At 39.1% G+C, this 13547-nt stretch overlaps 1 protein-coding gene across 4 annotated transcripts in view; it reads right to left on the bottom strand.

Annotated features, from left to right (window-relative positions):
* Positions 1-13547, bottom strand: part of jhy (junctional cadherin complex regulator) — a 28761-nt gene that overhangs the window by 9030 nt on the left and 6184 nt on the right. For 3 of the 4 annotated variants that reach the window (XM_088619272.1, XM_088619273.1, XM_088619274.1), the window contains exons 3-5: positions 12684-13437; positions 3981-4085; positions 322-989 (exon numbers count right to left, since the gene is read on the bottom strand). In XM_088619272.1, coding sequence (XP_088475398.1) covers positions 322-989; positions 3981-4085; positions 12684-13437 — 1527 coding nt within the window. The remainder of the gene's footprint in view (positions 1-321; positions 990-3980; positions 4086-12683; positions 13438-13547) is intronic. The other variant, XM_088619276.1, reaches the window with a different exon arrangement.

Genomic DNA, 13547 nt, shown 5'->3' with positions numbered 1-13547 from the left:
ACGGACTGAAACATAACTGTCAGGCAAGGTTAACAGCAACAACTCATCACTGTGAGAGGTCAACAGTGTAAAAGAAAATTATTAGGTTTTAATCAATGCACTGTATAAAAATAAAACAAAGTAAACATAAATAACTGCACCATACAAAACATGTGTCTGGCTCAAAAAATGCAGGTAATTTTGTACTGTGGTTTACTTCCATGACAAACGATTCTCTAACCCACGTCTGAGCTCAGTGCAGAACCCTTTAGCCTGCTCTCTGCACTGAAAAACAAACCAGCCACTTTTCCGTGCTCCTGCACACCTACAAGAAAAACCCACCTTGCTCCGTCCATCCTTGTGTCACCGGAGTCCTGCTGATACCAGGGAGCTTCCCCCTTCCTTGGCCAGTGGCTTCCATGTTCCTGCAGGAAAGCAGGGCTGTGGAGCCTGGGGCGGCCCAGGGACTTGTTGTAAGGAGGAAATGGTGGAAGCAGTGCAGCCCTGGGAGACCAGGAGTACTGCTGAGGACTGTGGCTGGAGAACATCTCACCCGGATTCGTTTGGTCTCCGAAACAAGCACCGACCTGCGGCCTGTCTTTCCCTGGGTAGCGGTGGGGGGAAGTCAGGTTGACGTTCATGTGCTGGTGATCCTGATTCGCAAAAGGCACAAAATCAGCAGACGTGTTGAGGTTGATGTTCAAGTTCACCGTAGGGGCCGCCTGGGAGAGGGGAGTTCTACTGGACCAGTGTGCAGCAGACACCACGGAGGAGTGGGAACTGCCTGTTTTCAGCGTCCTGTCAAGCTCATCGATACGTAAAACACCTGCATGACCCATATCAGGGGGGATTTCACGTATTTCTGGGACAAATCGCTCTTCGGGTACCTTCAGCAGTGTCTTCTGGCTCTGTCTTCCACTGGGGATCTGGAAGCCAGGCTCGTAGGAGGCCTTTGCACTGGCATCGTGATGCTTTCCTTGCTTCTCTGACATTCTTTTGTTTTTGTATCCCTAAGAAAGACAATATCTGATCAACACACAACGTGGTGAAGATGGACACACACATCAGGTAAGATTTGAAAGCCATATCTGCAGTTCTCAGGTTGAAATAAGACATTGTCATATGGTTTGTCTTCAAAAACAATATGTAGAAGGAACTTTTAGAAGATAACGAATGTGCATATTTACGGCAAGACATATGTATTATTTGTTGTCACTAAAGCAGACCAAGCCTTTTCTTCACCAGAACCTTATCAGTTTAAGTATTCTGGGGTTAGCACTGTGGCAAAACTGTTCCTGAGCAGGAGGATTAAGGAACCCAGTCTCTGCTCATTTTGGAAAATTCTGATTCAGCATATCCGGTTAATCTATAAGCATATCTTTGGAGGTGCAAGGAAACCAGAGCAAGAGGGAAACAAACATACAAATATGGGAGCACATGCAAACTCAACACAGAAGGTGCCACAGTCCAGAACCAAATTCAGGACTGGGGCTGTGAAGCATTGAATTAATTGCTACCATCCTGTACACAAAAATACACATCTGAATTTTTTTTTTTTAAACATGAAAAAGACTTACTTTTTGTGGTGGGGGATGTAATATATATATATTTAGTAGTGAAATTAAAGCTTTCAAAAATGCAATCAAATCGTGATCTGTGATGGATACACTGTTTAGATTGCTTTTGTTAAGAGCCTGTAAAACAAACTACCAGCACTGGTACTTCCATTAGCATGATTAGCTAAAGAAGTCTCAATTTATTTCATATGCAGGATGACAAGCAAAATAATGGAAACTCAAGAGAAGATAACTGAATCTTATTATGAGCAGACATGAGACAGAGCTGCTCTGTGCAGGTTAGTAAACAGGAATAGGTCAGTGCTAATAGGATAAAGGTTCATGCACTCATATAAATATAGGCGAGGGTGGCAACTGAAGAAGATGACTCAATCAGAGCAAAGCATGTTTACAAAATAATAACTCCGAAAAGACTATTGTACGGTATGGTCGCTAATATTCCCTATCTTTCAGGATTGTCAAAACCTCCCCAAAAGGTGTAGCTGTGCAGTGTACCATTACTTTAATCTCTGATTCCACCACCCTCCGCCCAACTATACAATTTCTTAAAATAATTCTTCATTCCTCTCTTTTGTGGAGCTGGCCAAAAACAGCTACAGTCAAATGAACTTCTTAACTCCAAGACTATAACCCATAATGCTGGAGGGTGCTAGGAGTTTGGAAATCTTGGCCATTATCCTGATTACTTTGAATTACGGGTGCTTGGATATTTACCTACCACATGCTGTAATATGAAATATGTTGTAGACCCGTTGTTTGTTGGGTTAGATTATTCAGTATCAAGGACTTGGATTTCACTGCTGTGCATACATCTCGATCTATATACTGACCAGATTAGATTCTACTGCTGTGGTTCCTCCACTTTCCAAGTATCTGTCTGATATTAAGCTATGGATGTAACAGAAAAAGAAGCATGCTTTGATAAGACCAAGGTTATGCTCATAGGTTACCACATCAACTTTGTAAAGTTGCTGACTTCAGTGTTGTTGTTGACAGTGCTGTAATCAAACCTGGGAAGCTACAAACTTTGAATGATGTGCTAGGAATCTCTTTCTTATATCTGCATGGCACTGCTTGATGGATCTTTCTGTCTGATGTTTAACATTTGTAAGTGTCTTTATTTTATCAAGATTAGACTCCTGTAACACCTTACTTTCTGAAGTACACTCTAAGGTACTAAACAGTTGTCTGTATGTCCATAAAACCAACTCAGTGGCCTGCGTCACATGTAAAAATTTCCAACTCTGCCTCAGCACATTACTCCAATCCTCTGTAAATCGCTCTAGCTCCCAGTGAAATTTAGAGTGGGCTTTAAGGTTCTTCCGCTCACATACTTTAAAAGGCAGTGATTGGACTTCCTTACATATAATGGCACTGAATTGTCTAGCTCCAGACTATCTTAAGCACTTATTGCTTGAGTGTAGGCCAGCTCTTAACCTTACTCAGCTGAAGACCAGGCTCAGCACAATGGGCAGTACAGATTCTCATGTGCAACACCATGTCAATAGAGCTCAAATCCATCAGAGACCCTGGGATGGCTGACCTTTTCAAAACTCACTTAAGGATCTTTCTCTTTATTAAAGCGTTTAATACAAAGTTGAGTCTTACTCTTAGTTACACCAAGTCAAATTTCCATACTTTTTTCTTTCACTTCCATTTTGCTTCTTTTGCGTATTACATTTATTTTTTTATTTTTGGTCCCTGTTGTAATAGCATTAATACTAAAATTACCACGGCCACAAAAATTCAATACATGAAATGTATTACATATATGCACATAAAGCTTACAATACAATTACAAAAACATGCAGAACCACCGAGCAAGATGTGCATTGCATTCTATAGTATGAAACAAATCTGCAATTTATTTGAATAACAGCCAATTCTGCCATTTAAGAGGACAAACACTTACACTCTTTTCATTGGATATGCATGGATTGCTCAGCATCTTCAAAACAATTATGCATTTTCATTCCCTCTTATCGACAAAATAAGATATTATTCTGAGACATGGGAGATTCCATTGTTTTCTGTGATGAAAATGGGTAGATAAAGCGTTCTTTTCTTGGACAGTCACAAACAGGTAAAAAACTGAGAGCAGTCCATTCAGCTCATCTAACCCATTGGACAGTTTGTAGTTAAATGATTCAAGAATTTCTTCCAGATCATGTGCCTCGACGACACCGCCCAGGCAGCTTGTCCCACACCCCACAGCCCGAGGGGTAGAGGAGAGCCTCCTGAGCGCGGTTTTAAAGCATGAATCCTGAGGCGAACTCAACAGCGCCTGGCCTCAATGCGTGAATTTAAAATATGGCAGAAAGAATAATTAACAAGAAAAGTCATTAAGTCAATCCCACAGTGGGGGTGTAAAGGTATATGGTTTGCCTGATAAGAAAAGTTAGAATTAAGTCATTTAAACTTTACCGCCAGCTTCTTTGTTCTTTGTTGCCACATCTGCTCAGGGTCAAAGATGTCTTCATGGCTCTGCTGACTGCTAATGCTGCTGAGCTCTTCTGTAGCTCCAGGATCCTGTAAAAGGAACGACACATAATTCCTATGAGAGACTGTTTTCTCTCTGAGAAAAGAGATCCTGTTTTAACCCCAGTCTTATTTTTAAAATATTTTGCCGCTGCGACATTTATGTTTAAGCAATAGACTTTGTCCTGCATCCCATGACCAATATTTGATATCACATGAGTACTACTTTAAAAAAATAAAAATAAAATTGTGTAAGGATAGATTGAAACTTAGGTTCCCTGAATTTAAAAGGATGAAACGCACATTAGGTCAATGTCTTTGAATTCTAAGAGAAAAGATTCTGCTTTCCTAGGTATTTTTTTTCTGCACTATTCAATGCAAAAAAAAGATTCCACTCAAAAGCAAGGAACCTCTTTTCTGAAAGCACATACTGTATAGTGTTTTACAATGCATCTCAGCTCACAAAGAAGATTGCAAAATAATGTTCTTTTATCTCTGGAAGGGGAAAAACTGACTATCAATAGAAGTTAAATGAGTGATATAACAAATGTAGGCCTATAGCTTGTTTATGTACTGTAAATTATGTTGCCTCTCAGCTGCCACACCAAAAAGCTGCTTAAAGAAGAAAATGTTGTAAAATAAAGTCACAAAATAACTGACTTGTACAATATATATATATTCCTATCGTTTTTTTTCTATTTCTACAGGGATCAATTTAAAAAAAAACACATCTGTGGTTTGATAGTTTTTATTCTTATGTGTTGGCTGCTTTTTTAACACCACAGATCAAAGCACTTGACAACATTTGCTTTTAATGCTGTAATGAAAATCATTTAGTTAACTTCTGGTCCCTTTGGTTGCTAAGAACTATCTGGGTTCAATCGATAATATTGACAGCTTGAAGAGTTCTTCAGTGAATACTACTAATTCTAAAAGTGCCTGTGAATAGGCTAAGGTCACAGAAAATCATGCTGTAGTGAGTGAATTAAGCTGTAATATATCCATCAATAAAGGGTTTGCCATGCTGATCTATCTATTTACTGAAAGGGCAGTTAGGCAGGGGACTAGGTTCACTGTGGGGCTAAAATCTTCAGCTCAAGTGTGTACAGATGAGAGGAAAAACCCTTTATTTGTCCTTTTGGTCATTCTTGGATAAACCAAGATGGTTTGTACTGTATTTAGTGTGGAGTCCAGCATTTTAAATTTCAAGCATTTTCAAAATTAGGAATGTACAAAATTCTTGACTTCAGGTGTGTACGTACACAAATCACACTGGTTTGCATTGAAGAGCTTAAGTTAGAATTTAAAACATTTTGTTTTATCCTACAAAATTATATAAGAGCTAAAATATTTTATATTTTCACAAAATATCCCCAGCGATCCACAAACTGAAAAATGACAGTGTGCAGTTCTCCTCACAAGGGTCACATTCACAGCTATAGATTGTTTGACTTTGTTTAGAAAATAAACACAATCTGAAGGATAGTCCTTTTCATACTTTCAATACTTTATTGTTGCCGTACAAATACCACACAAGCCAAATAAAATAAAAATACTAAGAAATGTATCTGGTGTAACTTAACATCTCTATACTTGATAGTTATTGTAGGTGTAATCTAGTCTAGTTCTACCACAAAGGGTACTTGTACTGTCTTACTGTATAACAAGGACCCAGACATACCGTTACACTTAGTATTAGAATTATTAGAATTGTATTACTCACTTACTGTACATGACAGTCATATAAAATAGAATTTGAATTTAGGAAAAATAATTTATTAAGACTTTTTTTTTAAATCACTCTAAAAACATATCAATATTCGCTACTAGCAATATTAATAATAATAATAATAATAATAATAATAATAATAATAATAATAATAATAATAATAATAATAATAATAATAATAGACAGACAGGCACGGCTCCCCTGCGGCCCTGTATTGAATAAAATGGATGGATGAGCCACATAGTGGTGGTGTGGTTAGCATAGCTTCCTCGCAGAGCTGGGGCCCCGGGTTCAATTCCTGGGGTACCGTCTGTGTGGAGGTTGTATGTTCTCCCCATGTTCATGTGGGTTTCCTCTGGGTGCTCCAGTTTCCTCCCACAGTCCAGAAACCTACTGGTAGGATAATTCACCTCTGGGAAACTGGCCCTAGTGTGAGTGTGTGTGTGTCTGATGGAGTGTATCCTGCCTCACGCCTGTTGCTTCCCAGGATAGGCTCCAGCTCCCTCGCAACCCTGGATTATAAGGAAAAGGAGACATGGACTGATGGACACCCCCAACTTGTGTGGAGGAGGGGAAGTGTGAAAAAGACATCATGTTATTGTCTCATTTTATCACTGCGCTAGGCAGAAAAATCATAAAGCCATAATACAATAACACAGACATACCTATCTTTATAAAAGATTTACATCATATCTAAAAAGAAGCATTGACTCAAATTTATCTTTGCATAACAGCTGAAGTGATAGCAATTATTTATTCATCATGGGTGAAAGTAGAGGGGTGTGAAAGCTAAGAAATGTACATGCATTCTTGTATCCACAAGAATAGCGCCTAACGACCATGCCGACTCGCAGCTCAGCAGAGCTGAAGAAGCCCACTGACGTTAGTAGCTAGGGACGTCTTCAACTGGGGTCCTTGGCACAAGTCGCTCATACCCTTAATCAGGTGGGTTTCACCTCTCTGTGCGGCTGCACAGAGGCAGCTCCGGGCACAGCGCAGGGCGGCCAGGCTGCCGCGGCAGGTGTTGATGGCTTAGTGGCGGGCACCGCACACCTCCTCATTATCTCTTCGAAAGTGAAACAGGGCTCAACCTCTGCCCACGCTCCTGCGCGCGGCTTTTGTGAACCATTTTAATAATCCCAATCAAATTGAGAAAATGATCAAATGAAATTGCATTTCGAGCATCATAAGCTGTGTAATGTCTATTCTGCCGAATTGAGGCCCGTAATTGCTTCTCCGCAGACAAGACACAACAAAGCCGGCAATCATGGCATGTCATTCTCCCCTGGACTTGGAAACACAGCTTTGCAATGAAGACTTCAAAGGCTTGTGGTTCTTGAATTGCATTTGGCTGCTATTGTTGCAGCCCAGGCAATCCTGATTAGGTGTTTACACTGAGGGAAGGCGTACAGTAGCGGAGAGCCCGAGAGCCTTGGTCTAGAGCTATTAAGAAATTGTACATTATGTTCCTAGCTTTGAAGTGAGGGTCTGAGGGATGGCAAGGAACTCAGGCTGAGTGCAGTGGCAGAAGATTGCTCCACTACTTCTGTCTTTATCAAAGGAGCTTGACAGGATCTCATCATGACTTTGGACCCACTGGCAAAAGTTGGAGCATTACGAGATTGTGTACGTTTAATAACATCCCTAATTATCAGGGTGTAATGAGCCCGAAACTCCTGCCAAGGACCAAATAGTGTTTCTCCATAACCCAAAGAGCTCAATCAGATGTGGTCTCTAAAACCATTAGAAGTAGTGATGACTTCTATAAAATTGATGTGATTGTTTCCAATATGTTTGCCTTCATCTACTGCTTTTTAAGATCACAGTTCAAATATCAAACTAAATGAAACATGGATAATAAGAGAATAAGAGAAAACAGTGGAATGTTACTTAGAGAAATTGAAGACACTTAAGTGCGCTTTTTTTAGAAATTAAAAAAAGGATCACAGATTGTGACGACTTCCTAGCACCTTTTATAGTATTTCTAGTCATCTGGCTGCAGTTAGGTGTCTATGGAAACAAGTCTAACAGGTCATTCAGTCTTTAACTATGCTGATGTTATAAGTTCACCTTGATTGCCTTGAATTCTCCTGAGACAGGAGGCCAGTTTTTGGTGTAGCAAATCCAACGTGCTTTAGACATATGTTAGATGTGGGAGGAAGTCTCCTTTTCTCTTTGGGAACCCCTAGGTCTGCTATATCACCCTACGTTAACTTTAGAATGGAAGGCAAAAACATTCATTCACATGCCATTGAAGTGGGATTTTTAAATGTGCTCATTTCATGTCCTTCTTAATCTGTAAAAACCCCTCGCGTGGTGTGTTTTTCTACCTACAGTGTATAAACTAAATTCAGCTGCTCGGGGATCAGTCTGGTTTTAACACTCTTTAGCTGGCTCACCGGGTCTTGAATGGCCTAGCTCCAATGTACTGTATTTGACAGATCTGCTTGAGGGCCAAGACTGCTCGATATTTACAATTGACCCTAAATCACTTTGCATCCTCAAATCCAGATGGAATTCGGTGGGATAGTGGGAAGTTCACTGCTACACGCCAGTCACAAGGAAAGGTGTGTCAGTATGCAGTAGTTCTGGCAGCAGGAGCGCAGATTCAGATTTCCACTAGGGATGCTGTTGAGGCTGTTGCTTGTGAACCTTGAAATTGATTACCCAGAACTCCTTCAACAAGCTCTGAATCGCTCTACATTAGTATATTAGTACCAGAAGTATCCATTCTCTCTCATTTTTATTTATTTTTTCTGTTTTTTGTTGTTTGATATACATTGCTTTGGGACTCGTTTCTTAATGGTGCAACATAAAATACATCAAAATGTATTATTACCATGTGCTGCCATTGGACATGCAATATAAACTAATGATTGTTTGATCACTGTATACCTATACACTCAAAGCATTTAGGCTTCAATATTTAGGCTTGGCCATAGAAAGCAATAGGAATTCAAGAGTGTTTTGAAAATAGGGTACTGTAGAAATGCATTTTTCCATTCTACAGAATGGACTGGAGTTTTAAAAGGCAGAGTTTTTGATCAATGATCAAGCTGTATTTACAGCTTTTATATTTCTCAATAAGAAAGGCAAAAGCCTTTTTTCCTCTAAAACATTGTTCATTGGGTTTTATTAATGATAAAAATGTGTACTATATTGCCCTATTCAATGTTAGGGTTATGTTCAATTGCAAAAAGTTTCATAAAGTCTACTTTTTACTACTCCTCATAGCCTTCTCTTATAGTTTACAGGTTTGAGCTCTATCTTGTACATCTATTTTTCAAGATCTCATACATCTATTTGGCACTAAACAAAATGGGACATGGCGATGCTTGTGAAATTACAAGAGGTATAGTTGCTGTGTGATGAGTAAACAGAATTACTACATATTGCACTGAAGTACAAATCTATTGGTATTACACAGAAGTGGCCTATTCAGCAATGCAATTTCATTCCACAATATAAGAGGCCAATTAAATACATCAGGTTGTTGCTCAAAGAACATAATTATGTATTTAAGTTCCAACTGTTCACCATAGTTTGATAAGCCTGTTAATTTACCATTTCTGCAGAAATAATTATTCAACCTTGTCTTGCAGAAAAACAAGATACACAGTCTCTGTAGGTTTTTGTTTTTGCATCTCCTTGGAACATTTAGTACAAGTGCTCTGGGCAATTGAAAGCACCATCACTTAAACCAATATATCACTTACTTTTTGAGCAGTGGCAAGAGCTGGCAGCAGCCTGGGTAATGCCATTTTCCGATGTACATGATCCACAATCATTTGTACGTTAATGCGCTGAAGAAGCCTTTTCTAAATGTGAATGGGTGACAGGAGGCCTCCTCCAGAACACTCCGTCTGTCTAAAAGACTATGCTTGGACGCTGGAGAGGGGAAGCTCTGAAAGCAGAGATCAATTAGAGACTGCAGGATACACAGTCTGGAAGTGGGAAGCTGTGTTGTTCTTTCAGTACGGCAGCATAAGCACTACTTGAATATGTAAATGCGAACAGTAAGAAGCATTATGACACTGCAGAGCTCAGATGGGTTGGCAAATATTGAAAATGTGGCGAACATACATGCAATATACAACTACAGAAGCTGCTAGTCAAGTACGCCGCCCTGTGCCAGGTGCTCAGATATTTAAGAGGCTATTGCTGCCCATGTTACTCTATTTTGTTTCATAGTTGCCATTATTAAAAACAATCAATTCATAATGGGTACAGTATTGCCAGAGATACGTCATTTTCACTTGCCTTAGAAGATATTATTAGAGGTATCAGAAGGTACCTCGTATTATAAAGTGCCACTTTAAATCTAATTTTCCCATATACAGTAACTCAAAGATCAACTCATTTCAGTGAGGGGGGGGATAACAACATTATATTTAAATAAAGCATGTAACTGTAAACCTTTTGATACAAGCCTAAAATACTGCCTTGTCTTCATTGATTACTATTAAAGAGTGAATGCCTTTCCCGATCAGACAAGTACACTGTATATAATAAAAAGGTAAATAAAGAGCTTCATCTACAAGGACTTTCACCTCAAAGGCACTTTCAAGAAAAGCAGTCCAATGTCTGCTCAATTATTATTTCTAGTTATAAAATAGAACAATTATAACAATTTGACACTGAAATTAAAGAGTTTGTTTTGTTAAATTTCATAAAGTAGAACAATCAAACTTTGTTGCTTGATCATACACATTTCTGAAACTAGAAATATTTTCCTCAGGGAAATTACTTTTCATACAAAATTCAAGAAATGAGTGAGAAGGATTCTCACTTCTTCAACTGGACACACCTTAAAAATGGTTAAAAATAAATATCTGGATGATGTCAGAAATAGAAAAAGATGGGTAGACATTAAGATAAGAGTGAAATGTGTACGAATGTGTAAAATACGTTAAAGCAGACTCCAAACACTTAAAATGATTTAGTGGAGGAATCATCCAAAATACTAACCGATAAATCACCACATTATTATTTTAAGGAAATTCAGATAGACATATTGTGACTAGATTGAGATGATATCAGGATCCCAGTGAGAGCGTAATAAATGTATTTTCCTTCACAAATGCACACCAACGTCATCAACCTGTAGAAATATATCAACTGAAGCAGTTTTGGAAATCAACCAAGCATCTTGAACAGGCTTTTGAATTTCTGTACAAAGACTGTCCATCAGTACTGTGACACTATGGCAGTATGACAATCTTTCCTTTCGATTATCCACATACTGTATCTGTTGTGAATACATGCCTTATTGTGCCAAATGTCCTTGTGTTAGTCAAATGCACACATAAAAGTGCTTACTCAAAACAAATCAGACCGATATAATTTAAGTTACATATCTGTGGGGCAAACAAATTTCTTTTGTTTCTTCAATTTCCACACTCGACAGACTACGAATGCAGGAGATTGGAGTGGGTTTTGTAATCTTTGCACGCCACCTAGTGCTTACGAAGAAGGACAAAAGCTCATCAAGGATTTTTGCTCATGTCAATTTGTCAACAGGCCTACCTGTGAAAAAACTCAAGTTTTTTATTCCTCTGATCATTAAACACAGTGAGAGTATTTAAATAATTTAGAGACGATACTCCAAATTAGTATGTGAATGACCTTTAAAAACAGATAATCCACACCCAGTCTGAAAATGTGTTCATCATACTCTTCACTGTGTGCAGTTCCAATCTGCAGGCATAAATTCAACAGTACACTCCGAAGCTTGTCAAGTGAAAAAAAATAAACTTCTCATTCACCTGGGGCCTTGAACTCTTGAGGAGTTCTCACGTTAGCCTGAAATACTAGTATTTATTCTACTATAATAACAAGTCAGATGAAGTTAAGTCACCCTGTATGCTGGGACAAAACAACCAATTAGTCAGATTACCTACAGTAATAAGATACATTTCTTAGTAGAGAGTGCCGTCACTGTCAGATGTGTACATTATTCATGAACAACCGGGTCTAGTGGTACTTTCTAAACTGTATTGGTCAGTGTTTTGTGTACTTTGTCTTGTTTACAAATAAAACTTTGTGCAGTTTAAAAATACAAAATCCATTTCACAGAACTTTAATGGCAGGAAATATAGTCCTGAAGATATAACTTCCTGCAGTTTTCTGTTTCACAGTACCTATTGACCACCCTTAGAAAGCTAAATAAAAAGCCCAAAACATCTGCCAACAATGGCTGTTGTCATAACAATACTGTGAAAAGCTCTGAGAGCCTGCAGTGTATTTTATTTGAAGTGGGTGCATATGTAAAGGAATCATAGGTGAAGTAATCCCAGTCCTGTCCTTCCAGGTTTATAAATAAATAGCAGATTTACTGCAATTGTTATGGGCTTTTCTGTGTATAATTATTACTTAATAGTGCAGTAATAAGAAGGTAATTATGACATAAGTGTTCATTGTCATTTAACACATTATTTTGATGACATTAACATTAGTTTGATATGATTACCGACCATTAAAAGACTATGATTGCCAGTAATTTTTGAAAGAGCACCCAGTGCTTTTTTCCTGTACACTATTGTTCAAAGTGCAGTAGAAATTTGCTCAGCTTTTTCAATTGTTCTGCTGTCTCTCAAATTATTTTCAATGTCCACAGAGTACCTACTATAATGAATAGTCACCAAAGCAGACTTCATACCTACCTGCTAATATGTAAATCCTATCACTGCTGTAAAGCCTATTTTAATGTACTTTAGGAAAAAAGACTGAATTTTGAACCACTGATGAGAATTTAAATAACATTTTGATTACTGATTTCTGAGTGTCATGCTTAGCTAGTATTTCCATATTTTATCAAAAAGAGAAGGAAAATAGCATAAGGGAAGTTCCAAAATTAACTGGAATTTTAGTATACTGTGCAGAACCTTTTGCTCTGCCCAGAATATATTTTTGTGACCCACCTGTCTTTTGCTGCCTTGCTCAATCTTCTGACTGTGCGCCTGCAGGTATGATCTTTGATGTGCTGGCCTGACACCCAGGGTAAGCTTGTTCTGCTCCACAAAATCCTCTTGGGGTCTTGATTGCTTCGGATTTGAGTGGTGAGAACTGCGTTTTGTCTTCCTGCGGTTGCTGTACTGCTGCCGATCTGTAACATCTCTGCTGCGTGCAGAGTCGTGCCGCAAGAAGCGCTCATACTCTTGCCTGTAGCGCTCATTCATGGCTTCATAACGCTCCTCTCCTCCAGCCAAGGACTCGTCGCCTTCGCCCGGTGGCTCTGCTTGTTCTTGTTTGTACAGCACTCTGTTTGCCTCGGGTCTCGTCCGTGGCCCATCTTTTCGTGCTTGTCCTTCTTCTAGTGATGACCCCTGTTGAAGACCCTTATTGTGGTGCAGATGTTTCTGGTGGTGTGGTGTTGCTGGGTGCTTCAGTCTGGTGTCAGGAAGCTTTTCTGCCACCTTTCCAGACAAACTTACTGTAGGAGCTTTTTTGCCATTTATAGCATATTCCTTGGCTGTGATCTGACCCCTGTCTTCCTCCTGCCAGGGTTTATGAAGACGGTCCTCAGAGATTTCATAAGAATCTAGGAATAAATCTTCCTCTGGCTCCTGTGAAAGCTGGTTCCCGACGGCACCGAACGTCTTTGCTCCTTTCACAGTCTCCCTCCAGTTAGGATCATAACGAAGCTCGGCATACTCATCCTCCAAATGGGCCTTCCTGCAGAAAAACAGAAACAGCAATGCAATATCACAGCAGAAAAATTAGGAATTTCACTTGGCAAAAAATAGATCATGTCGTCAGAATTATTAACATTGCAGAAAGAAAGA

This window comes from Lepisosteus platostomus, chromosome 25 (assembly GCF_059453375.1).
Source record: "Lepisosteus platostomus isolate fLepPlt1 chromosome 25, fLepPlt1.hap1, whole genome shotgun sequence".
Lineage (NCBI taxonomy): Eukaryota > Metazoa > Chordata > Actinopteri > Semionotiformes > Lepisosteidae > Lepisosteus > Lepisosteus platostomus.
The sequence above is the reverse complement of the archived record's forward strand: the minus strand, read 5'-3'. Positions and strand labels throughout refer to the sequence as shown.